Source organism: Panthera onca, chromosome B3 (assembly GCF_046562875.1).
Source record: "Panthera onca isolate mPanOnc1 chromosome B3, mPanOnc1 haplotype 2, whole genome shotgun sequence".
Taxonomy (NCBI): Eukaryota; Metazoa; Chordata; class Mammalia; order Carnivora; family Felidae; genus Panthera; species Panthera onca.
Genome location: NC_138344.1, coordinates 18,454,331 through 18,480,180, shown reverse-complemented (window position 1 = coordinate 18,480,180; position 25,850 = coordinate 18,454,331). Strand labels below are relative to the sequence as shown.

Below are 25,850 nucleotides of genomic sequence, written 5' to 3'. Positions count from 1 at the left end.
AACTTTAGGATGTTAAGCATAATCCCTACAGTAAACACAAAGAAAATAGCTACAGAATATACAGAATATAAGAAGAGAAAATGAGACATGAATTAAAACAATTTCACTGTTAAAAAAATCAACTAAACACAAAAAAGTCAATGCAGGAGATGAGGGACAAAAAAGGCTATCAAGTATAGGGGCACCTGTTCAAGGTGACAGGCATGTGTGGATCTTTACCTAATATAATATACAAAAAATGAACTTGCAATGGATTAAAGACCTGAACATATAAGAGCTAAACTATAAAACCCTTAGAAGAAAGCGTAGGGAAAAACATCATGACCTTGGATTTGGCAATGACTTGTTGGCCATGACACCAAAGACACAGGCAACAAACGAAGAAATAGGTAGAGCCGACTTCACCAAATTTAAAAACTTTTGTGCATCAAAGGACACTATCCACAGAGTAAAAAGGCAACTCCTAGAATGAGAGAAAATACTTGCAAATACATATTTGACAATATCCAGAATATAGAGAACTTCTGAAAGTCAGCAACAAAATAAACAACCTGATTGAAAAATCAGCCAAAGGACTTGAATGGACATCTCTCCACAGAAGATCTGGAAGTGGCCTATAAGAGCCAGAAAAGATGTTCAGTGTCGCTGATCATTAGGGAAATGCACATCAAAACCACAATGAGATACCACTTCATTACCTTTAGGATATTTTTATTTATTTACCCGTTTATTTCGAGTAGAGTCGACACACAATGTGTCATTAGTTCCAGGTGTACAACATGGTGATTTGACAACTGGGTGAGTTATGCTGTGCTCACTACTGGTGTAGTTACCATCTGTGACCACGCAACACTATTGCAATACCAATGGCTATATTCCCTATGGTGTACCTTTCATTCCCGTGACTTGTTCATTCCCATAACTGGAAGCCTGTATCTCTCGCTGCCTTTCTATCGTTTTGATCGAGATGCTATTATTTCAAAATCTGCGTAATAGCAAGCCGAGTGGATGTGGAGAAATGGAACCTTCGTGTGTGTTGGTGTCACGGTAGATTGAGGCAGTGCTTATGGGAAAAAGACCAGTGGTTCTTCCAGAAAAAAAAAAAAAGGTAAAAATAGAATTATCATGTCATCTAGCAGTTCTGCTTCTGAGTATATACCCAAAAGAAGGGAAATTAGGGCCATAGGCAGATATTTGTATGTCCATGTTCACAGCAGAATTGTTCAGAGCAGCCAAAAGGAGGAAGTAGCCCAAGTGTCCATGGATGGATAAATGGATAAAGTGTGGTTTATATGTGCTATGGAATATTAGCCTTAAAAAGGAAAGAAACTCAGACACAGGCTACAATGTGGATGAATCTTGAAGATATTCTATTAAGTGAAATAAGCCAGTCACAAATACCCAAATACTATATGCTTCCACTTATATGAGGTCCTCGGAGTAGGTCAAATTCATAGAGATAGAAAGTCGAATGGGGGCTGCCGGGGGCTGCCAGGGGCTGGGGGAGGAGGCATGGAGAGTTCGTGTTTAATGGGGACAAGGGTTTAGTTTTGCAAGATGAATGAGTTCTTGGATGCATGGTGGTGATCATAGCACAATAAAGTGAATGCATTTAACACTACTGAACACTATTTAATAGTGGTTAAGATGGTAACTTTTATGTCATATGTATTGACTGCAATTTAGAAAGTTCACTCACTAATTCAGCTCTGTTTACTGGCTACTTCATGTGTGCTAGTCACTCTTCTAGGGTCTGGGGCTAGAATAGGGACCATGACAGGTCCCACTCCTATGGACCTCATGCAGGTCCCTGTTGGAGGGACCAACAGACAGCGCTCAACATGACAATCGGTAAAATTCGTGTGCGAATTTTATAAACTGCGATATGAAGATCCAAGCGATAGCAAGCGAGTGAGGCGGTCAGGACACCTCTGTGAGAAGTGAGTGATGTTCCCCCTAGAAGGGAGGAGGCACTGAGGAGCCAGCCAGTGGAAGTCAGTCTGGCATTTGGGAGGCACAGAAAGAGGAGGTTTCTGGTGGGTGATGGGGGAGGGGACACAGTGAGAGGCCGTGGCAGCTGGCCGACCTCACAGTCTGGTACACCAGGGCATGGAGAGTGGACTTCGCTGCAGGCACGACCGGAAGCTACTTGTAGGGGTTTAAGCAGAAGAGTGGCATGTGCTGATTTGTGTTTTTTAAAAACCCCTCTGGGGGCGCCTGGGTGGCTCAGTCGCTTAAGCCTCTGACTCTTGATTTCTGCTCAGGTCATGGTGTTGCGGTTTGTGAGATCGAGCCCTGCATTGGGTTCCGTGTGCTGACAGTGCAGAGCCTGCCTGGGATTCTCTCTCTCCCTCTCTCTACCCCCCCCCCCCCACCCCCCGCTCATTCCTGCTCTCTCAAAATAAACAAACATTAAAAAAAAAAAAAAAAAAAAAAAAAAAAAACCCTCGGCCTGACTCGTATCCCAGGAACTGGAGTCCTGCCCCAGGCTCTGTGTCCCCAGCAAACCGCTCATGTGCACGGGTGCACGCGGAGGGAGACGCCTCTGCCAGGCTGGGTCTTTCCGCCAGCAGCAGGCTGCAGAGTGGTCCTCTGGACCTGGCTTTTGTCAGTTTTTCAAATGTGCTGAAGTGCCTTCTTATGTATGTATCTCGGGTTTCCCGCGGTTGGGGATGGTAATGACACAGGAGCAGGAATATTTTCAAGAACAAATTGCCGGCGGAAGCAGGTGGCACTGACAGCAGAAACCCTGGGTTTGGGCAGCCAGATTGGAAAATGGGGCCCCTCGACAGAGCTTTGGTTGTTTTTAGCTTCCTTAACAACCATGGAGTGAGATGAAAACCTGCGGTGTTCCAGGCAAGCTCTGTTTGGAGGAAAAATGACATCAATTTCACCCCATTACCATGTGAAACAGACAGGAAGCCTCTCTCTGGTGCCCAGAGAAACTGTCACAGTGTTAGAGCACTCCCCGGTCCTCACACGCCAGCAGTCATCCCTGGGAAGGATTGACTGGAAGGATCCTGGGGGGATTGTAAACTGCGGGTGGCCGGGCCCACCCCCAGGGTCTCTGGCTCAGTGGCTCTGGGGTGGGCTTCAGAATGCATTTCCAACAAATGCCCAGGTGCTACTGCTTCAGGGACCCCACTCAGAGGCACTGTGCTAGAGAAAGAGTTCTTTACTACATGGGGGTCTGAATGGGCACCCAATGTGATTGGAGGGTGTCATCCGCGGTCCCTGTCTGTCCTTGGGGAGGCTCCAGGTAGCACAGGTAGGTGGTGCTCTTATGAAACCCCTGCATTGGCCCTTGAACAGCTCCTCTCCGTGTGTCCCCATCACCTGCTTCTTCTCTGGCCCTGTCTGCCCCTCCCTGCCTGTGTCCCCAAGTCGCCCAGGCAGGAGAGCTGCATTGTGGTGCTGGCAGTGGGTCTACCCGGCTTGGCCCCCAGGCTGCCAAGGAAATGTGACAAATTCAGTCAGGGCTCTGAACACTTGCCAGGACGCAGCCAGAGCTGGACGCCGGAGACAGAATTTCCAGACGATTCGCGGTGCTGTTCCTTTGCCCAACCAGGTGTCTCCCTAAACATCGTATGGCTGCCGCCTCCAGGACTTCTCCTGAGCTTGAATTTCCATGGGGAAAAAAAGACGAGGAGACTTCGTTACATGTCTTTGGGGCCTGCTGCTTTGTGTTTGTGGCTGCCATCAGATTTTCGTCTGGCTCTCCTGGCTTGGCTCTGGGTCTCCCCGGAGATCCTGTGCTCCGCTGAGCTCTGTGGGAACATGGTACGGTGCCCACCAGGTGACGAGGTGCTCTAGCTGTGGTCAGGCTCCCAGATGTGCTTTCCTGGATGTGAGTACCCTAGGCACACGTCAAGGGGAAATGCCTGCCTTCGGTCTTGCTAGAGAATGTCGCTAGGGCATGAAGCTTCTTCCAAAAAAATTAATTAAATTCCAATTGTGGTAAAATACATACTAAATTTACCATCTTAGCCACTTAAAAAAATTTTTTTTAAAGTTTAGTTGAAAGAGAGAGAGAGAGAGACTGGGGGAGGTACAGAGAGTGGGAGACACAGAATCGGAAGCAGGCTTCAGGCTCTGAGCTGTCAGCACAGAGCGGGATGTGAGGCTCCAGCCCATGAACCAGGAGATCATGACCTGAGCCTGAAATGGGATGCTCAGCTGACTGAGCCACCCAGGTGCCCCCCACCTTAGCCATTTTTAAGTATACAGTTCAGTATTGTTAAGTATATTCACACTGTGCAACCAAATCTCTAGAACTTTGTCATCTTGCAAAATTGAAACTCTGTGCATGAAGCAGTTCCCATCTCTTACCCCTTCCTCCTAGACCCTGAAGTATGAAGGTTTTTCTTCCCCTCTGTCTCACATCCTTTTTACCCCATGGGAAGCGACTGAGACTTTGGGGCTCATGGTTGTACAGGATGCACAGAACTGTCATCAGCCCAGCAAGGAGGAGACGGAATGTTCTGGAGAGGCAGATTGTTCCTATGGTTTTGCTGTCCTGAAATTTGCACTATTTCATGCAGATTCTTTATGCCTCCTTTATGTGCTGTGTCTCAGTACTGTTGAGAAGTGCTTTACTGTGTCATTCCTTTAAACCTTCTTTAAACAATATCTTTTAACATCTTTGGCTGGGGTTGACATTTTAGGTGATGAGTAGATTGCACCTTGAAGCCCTGTGCAACTTGCATTTTCTCCCTCAGAACTTCAGGGTTTCATTCTTCCTATTTTTTTTTTTTTTCATGTTTTGAATTGAGGTTTTCCAGTTTGGGCCCAATCCTACTGCTGAATATTTCTGGAAAAATTTGAATTGCAGCCATTGGGTGGTTCTCAAAATATCAAAACAAGGAAAAAGTTATGTGTTTTCCCCTTCTTCACCCAGGTTTGGGGATAGGTAATTAAGACATGACTTCAGAATTGGCCTACAGATGGTCCAGTGTGAAAAAAAAAAAAAAAAAGAAAAAAAACTGCTATTTTGTTCTTGAGGGGAAAAAATGGGGGGTGGGGATTAAGAACAGAACAACTAAACGTGTTCTGTTTTTCCTTGTGGGAAAGAATATTAAATTACACAAAGATTTTATTTTGCTTTAATAATAGTTTTCAAAGAGTAAGCTCTAAGCAATGAGACAGCTAATTCCTTTGTCACACAGATGCTCAAACATCGTGCGTGCCTGGCTTCTGACGTTTGTATGCCAGACTCTGTGTCCAGCTTCATGTGGCCTGAATTAACGGTGACTGCCCTGTCTGCTCTGGTGCTTGCTTTATGTTGCCACCGATGTACCAAGGAACACAGTACCAGCTGGAGAAAGTTCTAATGTCCCTGCTGCAAAATTCTGCCTCCTAGATTGTGTCTATCAGAAAGAAAACAAAGTAGAATATTCAAAACCATGTGAAATAAGAGAAAAAGAAAAACTGTATGATCTCGCTTATAGGTGGGATCTAAGAAGACTGAACTCCTAGATACAGAGGAAGCGATGGCTGGTTGCCAGAGAAGGAGGTGGGCAGTGGCAAAGTGCACTTTTTCAAAAGGCTGTCCTCCCTGTTCTCTCTATATCTTAAACACCTACATGATCTACCCCTGGGGCACCCCCTACCTCCTTCTTTGTCCATGTTACAGGAAAGGGACCCACGGATCTTCACATTCAGTGGGCTTTTCCCATCCAGGTCAACTTTGATTCCTCCGCCTTGTTTGAGATTTCTTATCTCTCTTCCCCTTGAAATGCTTTCCTTTGATTTTTTTTTTTTGATATTGAGGTCCTTATAATTAGGTTCTACCAACAAGAGGTGCAAAATTGAGGGACAAATCCTCTTTTATTGCTGTGCCTCTATCTCCATGACGTGCCGTGGTTGGAATGAGGACTTTAGGGAATAAAGAAGGAATATGGTCTTATTGGCTGGACAAGCCTGGATATGAATTGGGGTCATTGTTGACTGACTGGGGGTATTGAGCAGGTGGTGTTATCTTGGTGAGCTGAGGGTGGTGGAGATAATGTCAAAGAGAAAAAACTTGATGGGTTGTGATGAGGGTTAGAGATGACACAGGCTGGCACATGGCAGATGGCTACAGGCATTGATCTCCCCCCTCCCCCACATGAAGGTCCCTTTCAACCTCCTGCATAAAAGCCAAGAATGGGAGTTTTGAGTTTTCTATCAGAATCATCTAATATCCATTCCTCCTTTCAGAATCTGCTGTCCTATATCTTTTTAACAACTGATTTCCAATCAACAGTGTGCCTTTCCCTCCACATCCTCATCAACACTTGTTATTTCTTGTCTTTTTGATACTCATCATTCTGACAGGTGTAAAGTCATATGTCATTGTGGTTTTGATTTCCCCTGATTGAGCATCTTTTCATGTGTCTGTTGGCCATCCATATGTCTTCTTTGAAAAAATGTCTGTTCACATCATGTGCCCCTTGGATTATTTGTGGTTTTTTGGCATTCTGACTGATTATGATTAACTGAAGTCCATAGTTTATTCAGACGTCATTAGTTTTTATCTAACATCTTTTCTCTGTCCCAGGATCCCATCCAGGATACTGCTGTATTTTTGTTAATTTTTATATTTACACCACATTTCTTTTTTCTCTCTTGACAGGTGTACAATATGTTTCAGCACCAGAGCCTTGGAAGTAAAGTGAACATCCAAGTTACCAAGCTTGTCCTGCTACGACAACGGCCTGTAAGTCCCCAGGGGTGCCCTTTAGAGTGTGCAGATGGTGCAACCGGTCTTGAAGTTTCCTGCTTGCTGTTGAGAGCTCAGGAGGTTGTCAGTCTCCTCTGTGGTCCCTGGCTTTGCAGATGGCAACAGCATGCCCTGGGCCAGGGCCTGGGGATGTCCAGAGCAGGGAGGGCAGGCACTATGACTCGAAGCTTGGTGTGCATATAATCTGCTTGGAATCTCGAGGGAGCCCTAAGCAGTGGACCTGTGCACATCCTCCCTATACCCCTAGCACATCTCACGTGTGCAATCTGGATGGGGAGGTCTTTGGAAGCCCTCTGGAGCTTCCAAATTTGGATTCACTGTAGAGTTGTTTTCTGGTCTTTCAGTTGAGTGCATTCCCACGTGATAACGTCGCCTTGCAGAGGCAGGCAATGAATTTGATAATGGGAGACTAATGCTTGGTTGGGTACACTGTTCAGTTTGCCAAAAAAAAAAAAAAAAGAGAGAATAATAACATGGTCTTCATTTGAACTTACAAATAAGGCCCTGGTGGCCTCTCTCTGGGTCTCTGCATCTTCCATCTTCCTACCAGCATTAGGTTTGTATCTGGGGGAAGCACATCATCGAATGACATCCCAACAAGCAGCTGTCTCCACACTATATTCTGAACATAAACTCAGGCTTCCCTGGGTGTTTGCTTCTTTAACTGCCCTCCCCCACCCCTGATTTACTTTAGGCCAAATTGTCCATCGGGCACCATGGTGAGCGGTCCCTGGAGAGCTTCTGTCACTGGCAGAATGAGGAATATGGAGGAGCCAGATACCTCGGCAACAATCAGGTTCCAGGAGGGAAGGACGATACGCCCCCTGTGGATGCTGCTGTGTTTGTGACCAGGTACAGCTGGATTTGGTCTGTAGCTGGAAATGTGATGGGAAAAAGACATTTCCCTCTTTGGAGGGGAATAGAGGGCTATTAGCTAGGAATTCAGGCTTGGAAATCAGACCTGGGGCCGCCTCTCTGAGCCTCAGTTTCCTCATCAGTAAAATGGGGATGAATGATAGTACCTACCTCTGAGTTATGAGGATTTAGTGAACGTGGGAAAATGCTTTTCTTTTCTTTTTTTTTTAATGTTTATTTAATTGAGAGAGAAAGAGAAAGAGAGAAAACGCTAGTGGGGGAGAGCAGAGAGAGAGAGAGAGAGGGAGACAGAAAATTCAAAGCAGGCTCTGTAATATCAGTGCAAAGCCTGATGTGGGGCTTGAATTCATGAACCACAAGATCATGACATCAGCTGAAGTTGGACACTGAACCAACTGAGCCACCCAGGCATCCCTGGAAAGGGTTTTTCACAGTGCCTGGCCCAGAGTAAGGGCATGATAAATGTTAGCCATAATTTCTGCTATTGCTATTATTAGTATAAAAGTACTGAAATCCTGGTTATCCAGGAGTCCCAAGCAATTCATCTACTACCTCTCCCCTGCACCAAATATAAGGTTCACTGGGAAAGAGTTAACTTGTGTTTGAGGCTGCCTCCAAACTGGCTTAAACACACTATTATGGGGGCCGTGGATACCCCGAGTTCCTGTAGGAGGAGGTCCACGTCGGCACACGTGTGCTGTGCGCAACCCCATCCACGGGACCCTCTCAGGACAACAGCAGTGGGCAGAGATGCCTGGGGAATTCACATGGCGGTTCTACTTGAAGTAGGGAGCTGAGCTTCTTTCTAGACTACAGAGGTGGACTTTTCCAGACTGAGAGGGAAACCAGGGGCCAGCAGTGGACAACAGAAACCAGGGACAGCCTTGTTTCCACATAGGCGGCAGCAACGTTATCTTAGTCTGCCAGGGCTGCAGTAACAAATTACCACCAACTGGGTGTGTCAAAACAACAGAAATTTAGTCTTTCACCGTTTTGGGGGCCAGAAGTCCAAGATCAAGGCGTGGGCAGGGCTGTGCTCTCTCGGAAGCTCTAGGCAAGGATCTTTCCTTCTTCCTAACTTCCAGTGGTTGCCTGCAGTCTGGCATTTTTGCCTTGTAGATGCATCATTCCAAACCTCACCCTTGGAATGCTAAACTTCCAAGGTCACTACTTTGAAAGTGGTTTGTATCAAAACTATATAAAATGTACAGGTTCTGATGTTCGTGAGAACTTTCCCCATGTAGTTTCTTCCCTGAAGTTTCATTGCTTGGCTGGGTCAAGAAAGCACAGGCAAGTGGTCTTGGTTTGGGAAGAGTAGCCACTGCTCCCCTCCCCTTTTTTGTCTAGAGGCAATAATAAATGTCACTGAAATCGGTGTTGACAAAGCTTCTGGATGAGCTCTTGCACAAAATGCCATCTGCAGACGTGAATGCACCCTCAGCCTGAGAAGGCTGCCAGTTAGGATTTCTGGCTTTCTTTTCTTTTTCCTGCTTCCAACAAGCCTATTTACTGTATTGGAAATATTTGGTATAAACACGTTGGTTTTCTACATCTCACACCCATCAGGATGGCTGCTACCAAAAACAAACACAATAACAAGTGTTGGCAAGGATGCGGAGACATGGGAACCCTTCCTTGAGCACTCCTGGTGGGGCTGTAAAATGGTGTGGGTGCTGTGGAAAACAGTATGGAGGCTCCTCAAAATACTAAATACAGAATTACCGTATGATCCAGCAATCCTGCTTCTGAGTATATACCCAAAAGCATTGAAAGGAGGGTTTCAAAGAGCTATTTGTGTACCTATGTTCCTAGCAGCATGACTCATAATAGCTAAAAAGTGGAAGCTGCCCAGGTTTCCTTCGATGGATGAGTAGATAAACAAAATGTGGTCCATCCATGCAACGGAACATTGTTCAGCCTTATGAAGGAAGTTATGTCTTGTCACATGCGACAGCATGGATGAACCTGGAGGACATTACGCTAAGTGAAATACACCAGTCATAAAAAGACCAATGTTGTATGATTCTATTTACATGAGACACCTAGAACAGTTAAATTCCTAGACACAGAGTGTAGAGCTGGAGAGAAGAAGGTATAGGAAGCTAGTGTTTAATGGATATAGTTTCAGTTTTGCAAGACGAAAAGAGTTCTGGAGATTAGTTGCACAGCATTATAAATGCATTCAACATCACTGAACTGTACACTTGAAAAACGTTTTAAGAGAGTAAATTTTATGTTCTGTGTAATCACAATAAAACAGTTTACAATTTTTTTTCTGGTTAAGCACCTGGGGGGGGGGGCCGGGGGTGGTGGTCCTGAATGCATGGGGTGGTTCTGAGTATGGGTGCTGGGGAGGGGGGGGATGTCTGGTGGCCCCGAAAAGCAAGGTTCCTTCTGCTGCAGGCAGCATCAATGAAAAGGCATCCTACGTCTCGGTTCCCTGAGGCCAGCTTGGGGCTGGGATTCTCTTTCCCGGTTTCATGCTGACATCTGATGAACTACCTGAGCAGTCGAGGTGCTTCCTCTCACCTGCTTCTGTGGAGCTGCCGGACCAAATCGGCCAGTGCCCAACCCGCTCTCTGGGTCCTCGCAGCTGTTAAATGCAAGGCCTCCCAGAAGGACAGGGGAGGCAGCGCCAGAGTCGGGGCTGGGAGCCGAGTTGGCTGCGAGGCATTGTTTAATAATTAGAGGCCGAGAGCTGCAGTTCCTAGGTTGGGATAATAACGGGCTGATGTTTTCACGTGGAAATTGGGTGCGAAGCAGCAGCTGCTCTTGAGAAACAGCCCCTTCCTCCCGGAGTAATCTGAGCTGAGGGTCTAATCACAGCTTGCACAGGCCAGGCGGTGTTTGGGGGCCAGTGTCCCCCAGTCCTGGGACTGAGACTGGCTTATGCAAGGGTTTCTTCTCTGCCCCCCCCCCCCCCTTATGTGCTGTGGCTGAGCCCGAGAGTGCATTCTCCTGGACATCCACCAGCCCTACAGATGGCCAGCCGCAGAGATGTGAGCATGACATCATGTCCAGCAAAAGCTGCTGAGCTAGAAGCCACAGAAGCTGGCTTTCTGGCAGCTGCGGTCATGTCTGGGGCTAGAAAACACCTCTGAGTGAACTGAGTCTGGGACCATGTGGGACCCACACAGAGGACTGGGGTCCAGGAGGCTTCAGCACCTGGCACAGCTTTACCTTTGGCCGTGCATCTCCCTCAGGAAGCCATGAAAATAGGATTTCCCCCCAAACCCAGCTCTGTGCTCCTGGGAAGCACCTGGAGCAAACATGCAGGGCCAGCTTGGAGCTCAACCACAGGTACACCTCCTGCCATCCCTGAACCTTCCCCTCCATGTAACTCCATCCCACTCCCCGGGAATCGTCTTCTCTTCAGACTTTGACCAAGAGGGTCTCTTGCCGGCTTTGCTCATGGTGAGGGCTCAGTGAGTATCTGTGGAGCATCACGTTACATTTTCCTGGGGTTTCCAAACACTGGGGAGACCAGGCCACCGGGAAGCTTGCTGGGCACATTGAAAGTGGTCTGGAAATGTATGTCTGCCAATAATAAAGGAGCCACTATTTATTAAGCCCCAACTGTATGCCAAGGCAATCGGTTATGCACAGGATTAGCTACATAAATTGTGGGGCCCAGTGCAGAAGGAAAATGCGGGACCCCACATGACAAAGACTTTCAAGATGGTGATAGCAGAACAGAAAAAACCATGTTGCAGGACGGGAAGCTTGTGAGCACACAGGCACGAAGCACACCAGGTCACAGAGGTCCACACAGCCTTCCTTCTCCTGAGGAACAAGCGGCGGAAAGGGAATGGACTAGAGACTGTAGAGTTGCGTTGGGACCTCACTTGAATCCTACAGCCCCTGAAAGTGGGTTTGGCATGAATTTGCGGTGGGAGCACCTGAAGATGAAGCTGCCCCTGCGGCAACATGGCTTGTGTTTTCTCTTCTGAGAAACAACCTTGGCAGGAAGAAGAAAGAAGAGTCAAATTTTGGCTGACTCTTTTAAGCCAGAATTCTTTTTTTTTTTTTTTTAATGTTTATTACTTTGAGGATGAGAGAGAGAGAGAGTGTGTGAGCAGGGGAGGGGCAGAGAGAGAGGGAGACAGAGAATTGGAAGCAGGCTCCAGGCTCCGAGCTGTCAGCACAGGGCCTGACATGGGGCTCAAACTCACACACTGTGAGATCATGACCTGAGCCAAGCCGAAGTCGGACACTTAACCGACTGAGCCACCCCCGTGCCCCTCTTAAGCCAGCGTTCTAATTGAGCTTGCCTCTGTCCTCTGTGAGCAACTGCATTTCCTCCCACTTCCTCAGGTGACGCAATGGATGATGTTGCAGGGTCCATCATTTGAGATCACCTGTTTCCCTTCAGGGAAGTCATGGGATGAGAGAATACACAATGCTCCTGTCAGCCAACAGCGCTGGCTATCCCCAAGATGGCGCCCGTGAAGTGGGCACCATCTTCTCGGTTCTGTTTAGTTCTTGACTGTGAGACTTGTGGTCATGTGTGATTTCTCCTTTTGCCCAGGCTTCAGTTGCTCATGCTGGGAAACCCTGGAACAAGGCATTGGGCCAGCTTGGTTATTTAAATGGAAGGGGTGTCAGATCAAGAATGTTGAGTTGGGGTCAGATCCATACCAGAGCAGCGAGCATATATGTGTCCCTAATTTTACTTGTTTGTTTTTCTCTCTGCTGCTACTTCTTGCACCTTCTACTGCCTATTACTTAGTCTTTTAAAAGGTCATCTTTTTTTTTTTAAGTTTTTATTTTAATTCCAGTTAGTTAACATGCATTGTTATATTAGTTTTAGATGCACAGTATAATGATTCAACACTTCCATACATCACCCTGTGCTCATCACAACAAGTGTACTCTTTAATCCCCATCACCTATTCCCCCCCCCACCCCCCACCCCCGACCCCCCAACTCTGGTAACCATCAGTTTGTTCTCTATACCTGAGAGTCTGTTTCTTGGTTTGTTTCTCTTTTTTCCTATGCTTGTTTGTTTTGTTTCTTAAAATCCACATGTGAGTGAAATCATATGGAATGTATCTTTCTCTGACTGGCTTATTTCACTTAGCATTATACTCTCTAGCTCCATCCATGTCGTTGCAAATGGCAAGATTTCATTCTTTTTGTGGCCAAATAATAATCCATTTTATGTATAGACCACATCTTCTGTATCTATTCATCAACCGATGGACACTTGGGCTGCTTCCATAGCTTGGTTATTGTACATAATGCTGCTGTAAACATAGGGGTGCGTGTATCTCTTTGAATTAGTGTTTTTGTATTCTCACTACTGGGCATTTACCCAAAGAATACAAAAACACTCAAAGGTCATCTTTGACAAAAACAAACAAAAACAGACAAACAAGAAACCTCAAGGCTTCCTTTTATGGCTCTTGTGGTTATCCTCTCTCCATTTCCATGAAAGTTCCCTTGGTTTTGGGGTAAGGTTATGAAAAATGTGGGGTTTGTGAAAACTTCCTTTTTCCCTTTATTAAGATTGTTTTACAATTGATGATAAAAATAGAAGGGCTTGCTAGGAAAAAATTAGAAACTTGTAGTAAGCAGAACCCACGGGCGCTGCTGACAGGATTGGTCTCCGCTCCTCCTCGATGTCTCCCTGGCCAGTTCTACGGGCCACACCTTCCGAGCTGCCCCAGCCTCTCCCCCAAGCTTGCCAGCTGTCTGGCACATCTGGTTTTGTACATCAGGACTCCAAGTGGAATCTGTGGGTCTAAGTAGGCAAGTGGAGTCTTTGACAAGCTTCAGGTGAGCCTGAAGCAAAGCCAGAGTCAGGAACGCACAGACTTTTATCTGTTTCCAGGGGATCCCACACAGCGCTGAGAGGCATCAGGCGCGGGTTACACTTTGGAGACAGATGCAACAGGACACACTGCACATTGGATTGGGATTGACATGGAGGGAGAAGGAGAGATGACCATACAAAGTTAGGTTAGGAGAGTACCTCATGGGCTTCTCTGTCATTGTGCCCTCTGTGAACAAATGGGTCAGATCCTTCCCTGAGAATAGGTTGTGACAGAGGGTAGGAGAAGAATTGAGGACACTGATGCCAGGGGACAGAGTGTCAGAAAGGGGAAAGATGGCCCAACCCAGACCTGCCATGTTCTTCCGTAACTTGGTTTAGTGTCAACCTTATCCGGCTGGCTTGTCCGGAAGAACTTAGAAAGTGAAATGAGACGTGGCTTCAGAACACACCTTGTAAACCTGAAGGAATTTAAGGGAGTGGGTGCTTTCTCTCAGCCCTCCATGGGCCTCCATGAGAAGATGAGCACGGGGCCCTGGAGGACCAGGCCACTGCTCTTCATGGCCGGTCCCAGGCAGGGCACTGCCCCAACCGCTGGTTTGGTCAGCCCCTAACTGTGGGAACTTTGGGAAAGTATCATGGGAACGCTCTGGTTTGGGAAAAGAAGGGCCCAGACCTGTTGTTTCACACATGAGTGGCTAGAGGCCACAGCGAACCCCTTGTACCTGTGGAACTGGGGCTGGACCAGTGCTCTTCTCACACAGCCACACACCCGGGGGATCCTGGGAAGCTTTAAAGGGCATAACTTTCAGACATTACTTTTGTTGTCTTCTCCTGTAAGTGCCATTTGGTCACTTCAGCATCTAAGGCCAGTTGCTGCCCATGTCGAGGAGCTTGTGGAGGTCACTATAGTTTGACGATAGTGAATATTAATCGTCTCTGATGCATGATTTGCAAATGTCTGCTTCAAGAACTTTCTCAGCTGTTGGGAGGGAGTCCTCCCAGCAACTGAGTGTTAGGTGGAGTCGTTAAGCTATAAAAGGGGGCTTTATGTGGGGTAACTGGGCCTACGAGGTGGGAACTGTGGATGGGTTACTCTTGACAAGTGGCTAATTGGTGTTCTTCACTATAAGCTGGGCCACCCGAACCAGTAACAGAGCAGGATAACCAATCGGGCTTCATTGACAGTGTTTTCTTCTCCCATTCTTGGGGGCCACTGCATACACCTGACCAGGTCTGTCTTTGTTTTTTTTCAGGACAGATTTCTGCGTACACAAAGATGAACCGTGTGACACCGTTGGTAAGTCTAGAGGCAGAATAATAATAATTTAAGGGGCTGCCGCCCCCCTGTGATAATCTGGAGACTTGGTAAGACTTCTAGTCTGGAGGAACTGTCCTCAGACACTGCCTTTTCTGTTGCCTCTTTTCTTATAAATTAGTTCTTTGACTTTATTTTACTTCATTTTTTTTCCCCTGATAAATGTTGAGGTTGCTCATGGCAGAAGATGTCCAAACAGATGCTTAATAAGGAAGGTATGAAAAGTTAAACCATAGAAGGTGTCTCCAGGGGCTGCCTAAAGATGACTGTGGTAGGGGACACAGTTGGCACTGAGCCTCTTGGTCACTCATGCAGGAGGGGAACCCCCCCCCCCCACCAAGTTAACACAGTTGTCATGAGACAAAAGCTTACCGTTTACTCTCATGTATGTGGGTGATCTTTACCAAGTGTCCTAACAGGTGACTGTATGGGGGTGAGACGGGTCTCCTCTGCCAGTCTGGGCACCAGGCTCATTTCCTTCTGGTCAAATGGTACTGAGACCAACACGTGGCGCTGACAAGGCACATTTTTCTTCTTCCCCTTCCCTCCCTTCCTCCCTCCTTCTACTTTTGCTTCCTCCCTCAGCTTTTTCTTCATTTGCCATTTTTTTTTTCTCTTCTATCCTCAGTTGTATCTGGCTTGTTGTTGACATGTTGTAGGTTTCAAACTGGAACCAGTCTTTGAGCATAGGAATAGGGCCCTTGGTTAACAGAGGAAACCCCAAGACGGTTTCCAATTTTGACTGCTATAGCACTAACCTTTATCCACCAGGAGGTTGAAATATTGTACTGCCAAGAGCAAGATTCTGAACGTGATGTGCTTTGAATTGTAGTAAAACAGTATGGGATTGACAAATAAATATTATTGTGGAATTCAAATGTTTAAAAACCTGTGTTTCCTAGGGAGTCCTGGCAGTGGGTAATCCTGAGCCTTTGCTCTGGCTCGGCCACATATGAGCTGGGTGACCTTGATCATTTTAAACTAGGTGGCTTAAAAGACCCTACAAAATCTAGTATGATGGGGGGTGCCTGGGTGGTTCAGTCTGTTAAGTGTCTGACTTCAGCTCAGGTCATGATCTCACGGTTTGTGAGTTCAGGCCCCTCGTCAGGCTCTCCCTGACAGCTCAGAACCTGGAGGCTGCTTCAGATTCTGGGTCTCCTTCACTCTCTGCCCCTCCCCCACTTGTGTGCACATACTATTTCTCTATCACTCAAAAATAAATAAATAAACGTTACAAAAAAACCTAGTATGATGATAGCTAGCGTTCATGTCACATTTTAGAGTTTTCGAGATGATTTTTTTTATCTTATATTCCACCAGTCCCCTAAACAAATCTGGGAGACAAGTGTCAAAAACTGCCCCACCAATCCATGCTTCATTGTCAGGGGCTGTCTCCATAAAGGAATCGCTATGCAAATGCATCATAAAATCGGCTCCAACAGAGGGATAGCTGACACCCGTCGCAGTCCAGTTGGGGCTTGAGGAAGACCAGTATCCCTTGGCAGAGCCAAAAAAGCATGTACTATCTCAAGGAGTGGCTGTTCCTTCCCAGCATTTGTTCACAAATCAGCTTCTTCACTTCTGCCCAGCAGGGGGTGGGGTGCGGTGGGGGTTGAGGCTGCTCCAGACCCCTCCCACTCCCTGTGCTAGCCTCTGAGGAGATACCCGTTGCATTGCCCTTGCCTGAATGTCTTTCCCAGAAGACTCTGTACCAGGCAGAGCCAAGCTCTGCCCTTCACCTGTGTGACCTGGTACAGGGCTTTCAAGTCTTGGTCACCACTGTTGATTGATTGATTGATTGATTGATTGATTGAATGCATGCATAAACGCAGATGAAGGAATTGCAGGTTTTCTTTCATATGATTTATAGCTGGCTTTCTTTAGAGTATATAATTTTCACATCAACCATCAATTGTGATTATGTACTCTATTTCAGACCCCCTGTTAAAGAGCGAACAGCTAGTTCTTTCTTCTTTCTTCTGAACTAGTTCACCTTGCTACTTAAGTCCATCTGCTAAGGCTATTCTATTGAAGTACCATAGATTGAGCTGCTTAAACAACGGAAATTTGTTGTCTCATGCTTTTAGAGGCTGGAAGTCCAAAATCAACATGTCGGCCCTGGTGGTTTCTCCTTGAAGCCTCTCCCCTTGGTGTGCCGATGGCTGCCTTCTCCCCCATGTCCTTAGCTGGTCTTTCTTGTGTGTGTCTGTGTCCGGACTGCCTCTTTTTTTTTTTTTTTAATTAATTATTTATTTTGAGAGAGAGAAAGAGAGAGAGAATCTCAAGCAGGCTCCGCCCTGTTAACATAGAGCCCAGTATGGGGCTCTAACTCATGAACCATGAGACCATGACCTGAGCCGAAACCAAGAGTTGGACACTTAACCAACTGAGCCACCCAGGTGTCCCCTGATCACCTCTTCTTTCATGGATACCAGTCATATTCCATTAGTGCCCCACTCTCATGACCTCATTTAACCTTTGTTACCTTTTAAAAGCCCTGTCTCCCAATACATTTACATTGGGAGTTAGCACTCCAACATAGGAATTTGGGGGAGGGGGGCACAATACAATCCATAGCACTATTCGTTTGACACTTTGCATACTGCTGGGGAAATCTTACGTCCTTATGTGACCTCCCAGATGTGTGTGTCTCATTTCCTCCACAAAGTCTTTTAATTGCATGGACCAGCTGTAATAATTCTTTATGTGACAGCCGGTTAGCTCAGGGCTGAACTAGCCCCGTCTCTTACTTCCTTATTGCATGCTCTTTCCAATACCTCAGTGATTTTCAGCTTTTACAAAGGAAATGAATCCCTTCCTTGAAAACAAAAAATAGTTACATGGTGCTTTTGTTTTAATGTGTCATAATTTATTTGTACTATTAAGTCAGTTCGTAAGGACAATGGTGAGTCCAGGAAGAGAAAAATTTGAAAGCTGGGGTTATGACAGGCTTCTAGCAGTCTCATTTGATCTGTTTCTGTGCTTTTTTAACTTTTTATTTTGAAATAATTATAGAATAGCTGAAGGTTGCCAGAGTAATTCAGAGAAGTCTCTTGTACCTATCACCCCACTTCCTCCCATGGTTACATCTTATGTAACCGTAGTGTTATTTCCAAAACCAGGAAATTGATTGGCACAATGCAATGAGCTAGACTACAAATTCTACTCAGATTTCACAGGGTTTTTGCATGAACCCATTTTGGGGTATGTTTTTACATATGGTTCTGTGACATTTTATCCCATATGTAGATATTCATCCAACCCCCAGGAGAGTCAGGAGCAGAACCAGTCCATCACCTCCAAGCAACTCCCTTGGGCTGCTCCTATAGAATCTCCCTTCCTCCCTCCCTGCCTCCCTCCCTTTCTCTAACCCCTGGCTACCATGTATCTGTATTCCATCTCTGTAGTTTTGTCATTCCAGCATCCAATTTATTTTTGTATTTTGTTTTGATTCCACGGAATGGAAAAAATAATCTGAATCACATAGATATGTGGTTGCCAGTGCTAAGAGATTTTGAACAGCTGCCTTCAAATCTCAGGATCCAGCTCTACCAGGAGGGCTGTGCCCTGGGTTCTGCAGAAAATGAGATAATGTGGTACCTTGAGAAACTTAGGAAAGCTTGGGAATCACCAGTGTTTTATAACTTGGCATATTACAGTGTTTTTTTGTGTGTGTGCTTTCTTGTTTTGATTAGGGTATAACTTACATATGGGAAAGGGTGCAAATCTTGGTGAAATTTTAAGTTATGCCTATGCGCTTTTTTGGTATTTATTGAAATAGTTTTAAAGCTGCATTTTGAATTCTGTTTTAACCTATTTTTAAATGGTGGTAAAATGTATATAACATAAAACTTATACATAAAATCTTAACCATTTTTAAGTGTGTGTTTCAGTGACATTAAGTACGTCCACACTGTTGTGTGATCATATGTATGTAGTCTCAAAACCACTACTCAGATTAAGGTATGGAATGTCATCTGACCCCTTCAAAGGTTCCCTCCTATCCCCTCCCAGCCACTATCCCTCCAAAAGCAACTTACCATTGTAAATGTTTTATTACTGTCCTGTAAAGTAGCTTAAAATAGATTTAAAAGTTAAATTTGAACGATCCATTTGGAGAATCTCTGAGGTAGTTAGTAGAATTTGGGGTTCTGTTAAAAATACTTCCCCTCAAAAAAAAAAGGTGGGGGTGCCTGGGTGGCTCAATTGGTTAAGCATCTGACTTCAGCTCAGGTCATGATCTCACAGCTCATGGGTTCGAGCCCCATGTCAGGCTCTGTGCTGACAGCTCAGAGCCTGGAGCCTGCTTCAGATTCTGTTTCCCCCTCTCTTTGCCCCTCCCCTGCTCACACTCTCTCTCTCTCTTCAAAAATAAACATAAAAAGAAAATTTAAAAATACTTCCCCTCTACATTGTTCCATCTGCATTAGCCCATTTCAGCAGACCAGGACCCCGATTGCAAGGAGCAAGCAAAAAGGGCGTTTATCAGAAAGGGGCTGCCATGACGGTGGCAGATCTGGTGGGAACACAGCACCCTAGGCAGCCCTGGCAGGTGAGGCCATAGACACCATGCAGAGGTCAGTGTTGGGGCCTGCAGGGAATGGCCTTCATCTATACGCACAGCCAGCTGTTTTTCACCAGCTCCCAGGCCTGCCCTAGGTCACCTGCGCAGGATATGAGGGGGGCTCTGGCTCTTTGGGCTTGCGCAGGGGGGGCTATACTCCTTCCCACAACAATGCATGGGATGGAGTTCTCCATGGGGTGGGGGGAGGTGGTCCGCGTGCTTTAGCCAGGAGGAGGGACGGATGCTGGACATTCCAGAACCACCAATGTTCACTACATCCTTTCAGTAAAGATTGAAATATGAGAGACCAGCATATCTGCAGCTTACTGTCTGTGCACATCACAAGGGTCCTACTAACAGAGGCAAGGGGAGCTTCCCTGGCCCTAACCAAGGTGGTCCTGACCCCTGAGGGGGCTCGCCAAGATCTACCACACTGGATAGGGATTTGCCTACACAGACTGAGTGAACATGATTTTAAAACCATCATACCTTATGGACCCTCCCTCCCAGCTCTGGAAGGAAAAGGGATGGCACCATAGAGGTTCTGCTGATCTCTACATTGGAGGAGGACACACACAAGAAGAGACAACTCAAGGCAGGAGGATCTGGAAAAACAGCTTCATCCCTAAGAGAAGTAACTGTCCCCCTCACTGGGGTGGGGGGAGGCTTACTTTGCACATTACAAGCCTTGCCTTTGTGGGGGTTGGGGGTGGGCTTTTCCTTTGTTGAGTTGGTTCACCCTGAGCCATTGGCTTTGCTGCCAGCATCCTGAGGAAAATGCTGCCCTAGATGAGAAGGGGTGAGGAGTGCTCAGGAGTGTGAAAAGGCAAGACCTCTGGAAGCCTTTGTTGGCCGTTCACATTCCCACATTCCTCTTCCCAACACACACCTCTGCAGCCTGGATGACCAGACAGATTTCGGTTCCATGGCATTTGTCCCGCTCCCACATTTAGCTGTAAACTGAGCTGTGGTGAATTTTTTTTTTTTTTTTTTGATAGCCACCTTATTCAAGCTTCACTAATTTAATTACTGGGATTTATATTTTTCCTTGTTTGCCTTCATTTTTTTAATTAATGGAAAAGCCTCCTTTACCCGTGCCACTGCCAAGTCAAGGGATGTGATAATCCTGCACAAAGGACAATGGAAATAAATGTTCGGTGGCCTCATGAAGTGTTTCACACACAAGGCCAGGGAGATGCTGCTGAGGGGCTCCAAGATGGGTCCATGCTCTGGGGCCCTGCTGCTCTGCACTGAGGGTCCCATGGCTGTCCCTGAACTTGGGAGGAAGGAGCCCTTCCCTATGTGGCCCACAGCACTGGTGCTGAACTCCCTGATAGGTGTGGGCAGCCCAGTGGGGACTTCATGGATATGGCCACTGACCTCCACATAACAGGTCTGTCAATGAGGGAGGAAAGGCAGAAAGGAGCATCACACACCAGAATGAAGGTTTGGGGGAATGATATTTCTGCTTTGGAAGTCTGTTTCAGTCCAACCTACACAGAGTCACGGAAGGAAGATGTGCTGGGGAACCAGTGAGAGACGAGGGAGGGTGGGGCTAGTGTCCTAACACTGCACCTGTTGGGTTTTTATTAAGTGCATCAAGGAGTTCATCAAGCTCTGAACTATGTCATGTCTAAGTAGGGCTAGGCAACTGGTGCTGTGGCTGAAAAAAGTGTGTAGATTCCCCCTGCCCTCTTTTGTGGAATTTCCTTCAGAGTGCACATTCATTTTTATGTGTTTTCATGGTAGTGTTAAGTCTTCATTCTGTGAGGGTGTGTTTGAATTGTAGAGATGTCAAGGTTCTGTTTGCTGAATGAGGCTGGAAAATTTGTTTGGGATAAAAATACAAAAGTTTTACTCATTAGACTTGAGCTTTGGGTTTCTTTGTTTCTGAGAGCTTTCCTATGGGTTTGTTTGCTTTATTTTGTTATTCCTTATGACCTTACAGAAGTTAGGGTTCGATTTTGCCACAAAATTGTTTGTCAGAAGTAGTCTCAGATGATTGCCTCTGATTACCCCATTGAATGAATAAGTTCTTATGTGTTTTCCTTATAACCTCACCCCATGCTGGGCACATGTTGCTTCAGTGTCAGGCTTACCCACACTGTGTCCTTTGTGTCTACTCTGAGAAGCTTACAGAGGAGAAGGCATACCATTCAATGACATGTTAGTTGTCCCAAATCAGATGACCTTAGGTCTTCGGCAAATTCATCTGTTTTTTAGAAGTTATATTGGTATTTATAGTTAGGCTCTTGACCATGATATGTGATTTTTTTAGAGGTTTTATGAAAGGTTTCAATTTTGGAAATCAAATATGCATGCATCTAGCAATCAGGGATTCAGACTGTTTGGACAAGTGCTGCCTCCCTCATCATACAATAAAAAAAAAAAAAAAAATAGTCCATCCCCATAAGAGGGTTAGGAAAGTTGCATTTTGTTAATGTTAGAGCTTTGCTCCCCACAAATTCAGCTTAGATTTCTCAGCTAATAGAGTTTCTGGGAAAGCTAAATAGTATATACTTCAGTAAGCTGGCTTCTTCTCTCACTCATTCAGGTTTAAATGTAGGCATAGATTGTTTTCTCAAAAATGACAACTAAGTTGTGTCTGGATGTTGGAGAGGGTCTTCTAAAAGACTTTCCTAAGAGCCACCATGCCTAAAGAGAACAGAAGCGGACAAGAACGGGGTGGCCCTGGGGAGTTTCCTGCCTGTTTACCTCTGCACAGCTATCCTGTGGTGTGACTTGAAAATAGTATCTGGGAGAATAAAAAGGTGAATGTGTGTGTGTGTGTGTGTGTGTGTGTGTGTGTGTGCGTGCGCGCGCGCGCGCGCGCACATACATGCCTTGAAACACATGCCTAACTACACACATGTATGGCAGAAGTGCATAGTGTGTGTGCATACTTCCTGTATATTGAAGTCTGGAGGGGCTTCCTTTGTGCCCACAAAATTCTGTGAGTTCCCTAGAAGGGAGTTGCCCCAAGAAGGCCTGCCTGCCCTGGCGATAACACAAGAACCCAGGGCGGGAGCTTTCTGTTTGGGACTTGGCGGGAAGTCCACACGGAAACCAGTTGCCCCAGGGGACCGAATTCAACTTTTCTTCTTCCTTGTGCCAGGGTCATGTTCAAGGTTACATAATGGCTGAAATTTTAAAATGGTGAAAATACATGGGTCTGTTTTGCATGGGGTAAGCTTCTGCCAGCCCTTTGGAGATCGCAACTCTATTTATTTTGGAACTACACAGAGACCAACAAAACACGTAGCCATGGTTGATTGCCTTTGGGGCTGGAAATCAACAGGGCTGAACAGGAAAAAAAACCTGGCCCCTGTAGGGTTTCCAGCTGTGGCCCTTCAAATGTAGGCTTTGGAATCCTCTTCTATGTTCAGCTCAGAAAGTGTGTACCTTGTGTCCTTCCCCAAGACTGCTGATTAGCCCCTTCCCAGGTTCTGTGCTCAGGTGGCTTGAAGGGGATTCTGAAACAGATGCCCTTCCAGTGGCCTTTCACCTGCACATAATGTCGGTAACATTGGTGTCAGGCCACAGTCTGCCACCCTATTTATCACGGGCCTTGGCATGATATAGGCAGAGGCTGGCTGTCTCCATTGCTCCCTCTATGTCTCCATTTCTCATGGCCAGAGGAGTGCTTTATGATTAGCTTGGCATGAAGGGGGATGCTTCATCTTATTATGGTACTGCTCTTCCTCCAGTCATGCAATTCTCAGTCCCAACCCTTTATTAACTTTGTGAGAAACAATAACAACAAAAACCCTCTCTGAATGGGGCCCGGGGCAGGGAAGAAGGACAGGGAGTAGAATCATAAACAGGAAACGAGGTCTTTGTGAGATGCCTTTTGTGTGATTGTGAATCCTTGAACATTCTTGGAGCCTGCATGCCTCCTGCTCGTTGAAAGCCTCAGGAGTGAGCAGGAGGTGAGGAGATCAGCTTTACGTCTGCAGTAGGTCCAGTGAGAACAAAGAATGGGAGAAGTGCTCCCACTGCTGCTTTCTTTACAGTGTGACCCTTGTGGTGGTCTCTTATATCACCCAAAAAGTCCCACCATCTTCCCAGTGAACACTGAACCATCCTCAGGGACCATGGTTGGCTTAGTGTGGTGGTCTAAGCATTGGCCCTGTAGCTAGACCTGGGTTCGAGTCCTGCCTCCACCAGTGTCCTTGTATGAGTCATCTAAAATCTCCAGCTCTGTTTTCTCATCTGTAAAATGGGAATAATAATGCCCAGGGTTATTCTCAAGGTTAAACAAGATGATTGATCCCACTCATTAGGATGGCTGTTGCCCAAAAGAACCCCAGAAAATAGCAAGTTATGGTGAAGATGTGGAGGAACAGGAGCCCTTGTATAGTGCTAGAGGGAACGTATGGTTTATCTGCTATGGAAAACAGTATGGCAGTTCCTCAAAAAATAAAACTATCATCTAGGAATTCCTTTTCTAGGTATATACCCAAAAGAAATGGGACTTGAATAGTTATTTGTATGTCCACATTCATAGCAGCATTATTCACAAAGAAGCAATTCAGGGTATCCTTTGAACAATGAACAGATAATCAGATAAATAATGAACAGATACACACACACACACACACACACACACGGGAATTACTCAGCCTTAAAAGCAAAGGGTTTTCTGAAATATGCTATAATGTGGGTAAAACTTGAAGACATTAGGCTAAATGAAATAAGCCTGTCACAAAAAGACAAATAATGTATGTTCCACTTATGTGAGGTTCCTAGAGTCATCAAAATTCCAGAGACCATGTAGGATGGTAATTGCCAGGCATTCAAGAGGAGGAAGGGTGAAGAGTTAGTGTTTGATGAGTGTAGAGTTTCAGTTTGGGAAGATGGAAAAGCTCTGAAGATGGATGGTAGTGACAGTTGCAAGACAGCGTTTGTTACACAGCAATGTGAGTGTCTTTAAAGCTATTGAACTGTACACTTAAAAATGGTTAAAATGGTAAATTTTGTGTTATATATACTTCATCACAATTTTTTTTAAGTGAGATGGCCAAAAGAGCTAAGTTATGAATTTTATTCACTCCCCCTTCTTCTCAAAGATTTCTTCTGAGAAAAATTAATCAGGATGGGAGAAGTACAATTCCCACAGAAGGAGGTTCTTGTGCTTTCCTCCCTGGGAGGCCGAGTGGGAGGTGATGAGATAGAAGAGGATGAGACTCTAGGTGGGGGGAAGAGTGAAGAGACGAGAGAGAATTCTGAGCAGCATTGCTAGGGATTGAATTGTAGTGCCTTCATTAATATTCTTAGAGAGATGCAAGTAGGGGTTAGGAGGCCTTTTGCAAGTTTCTTGGTTGCTAGGTATGCTTCTTTGGCTTAGATTCTAGGGTCAGATTGGACCATGCAGGCTCTGAGACTTAGTGAAGTTACTGCTGATATTTTTGGCCCATGGGGCCATCGTTGTCTGTATCTGGCATTAAAGTCCTCACTTTATAGTTGAGTCAAGAATTCACTTTTCAGTGACTGCTCAACTGTTGGACTCATGGTATACAGAGCTGGGGTTGGTCACACTCAAGCCATGTGGTCAGTGCTCAGAATTAACCACAGGGTAGGATGTGTGTGACCTTCCAGAGGCAGAACTACAATTTAGGGAAGAATGTTTGTGTGTTGCTTGTATATTTCAGGTAGTTTAACAGAATCCTGTGGCCTTTGTGGGCTCTTAAATGGAAGGACCCCCAATTCTCCTGTATGAAGTTGAAAGTTGGCTCTGAGGTTTCTAGCTCACTTTCTATAAATATGAAGCTTAACACTTAGGAGTGCTTCAGAACAGGAAGAAGAGATTATGTCAGGCCAGCCTGTTGGTCTGTTCTGTTGCACAGATACCAGATATGGGCCTGGATGTTATCTAGGGTTTGGATTCAAACAACCTTTGTAATTACTGGCATGGACAACTTGAATCAGAAATTCCTGACGAGCGCTGTTGTGTGGGGGAAGGGGGGTTCCACTGATACATTGGAAAGGCTAGGTCCTAGCTAGGAAGGGGCTAAGTCTTGATTAGGAAGGGGCTGAGCCATGGTTAGGGAGGGCTGAGTCCTTATTAGGAAGGGCTGAGTCCCAGTCAGGAGGGACTGAGTCATGGTTAGGAAGGGGCTGAGTCCTGGTTGGGAATGGACTGAGTCCTTATTAGGAAGGGCTGAGTCATGGTTAGGAAGGAGCTGAGTCCTGGTTGGGAAGGGGCTGAGTCCTAGTTAGGAGGGACTGAATCATGGTTAGGAAGGGACTGAGTCCTGGTTAGGAAGGGACTGAGTCCTGGTTAGGAGAGACTGAATCCTGGTTAGGAGGGGACTTGAGCCCTGGTTAGGAAGAGCTGAATCATGGTTAGGGAGAGCTAAGTCTTGGTTAGGAAGCCGCTGAATTTTGGTTAAGACATGTTGCTGACACGGTCCAGGGTGTTATGGAAAGACTGTTAGCTGATATCCACACATATTTTTTCTCTCTGAGTGATTAAATTTCCCTGCCTTCCTAACAATAGGTGTGGCTAAATGACTGCCTTGTCCAGTGGGAAGGAAAGTAGAAATGATTTCTAGGCATGGCCCTTACAAATCTTTCTGAATAGTACTGGAGGTTCTTT

General features: G+C 45.9%; 1 protein-coding gene across 4 annotated transcripts in view; it reads left to right on the top strand.

Annotated features, from left to right (window-relative positions):
* The window catches only part of ADAMTS17 (ADAM metallopeptidase with thrombospondin type 1 motif 17), a 343,034-nt gene that overhangs the window by 67,192 nt on the left and 249,992 nt on the right, over positions 1–25,850 (top strand). For all 4 annotated transcript variants that reach the window (XM_060617804.3, XM_060617802.3, XM_060617803.3 and 1 more), the window contains exons 5-7: positions 6,614–6,697; positions 7,416–7,573; positions 14,627–14,670. In XM_060617804.3, coding sequence (XP_060473787.1) covers positions 6,614–6,697; positions 7,416–7,573; positions 14,627–14,670 — 286 coding nt within the window. The remainder of the gene's footprint in view (positions 1–6,613; positions 6,698–7,415; positions 7,574–14,626; positions 14,671–25,850) is intronic.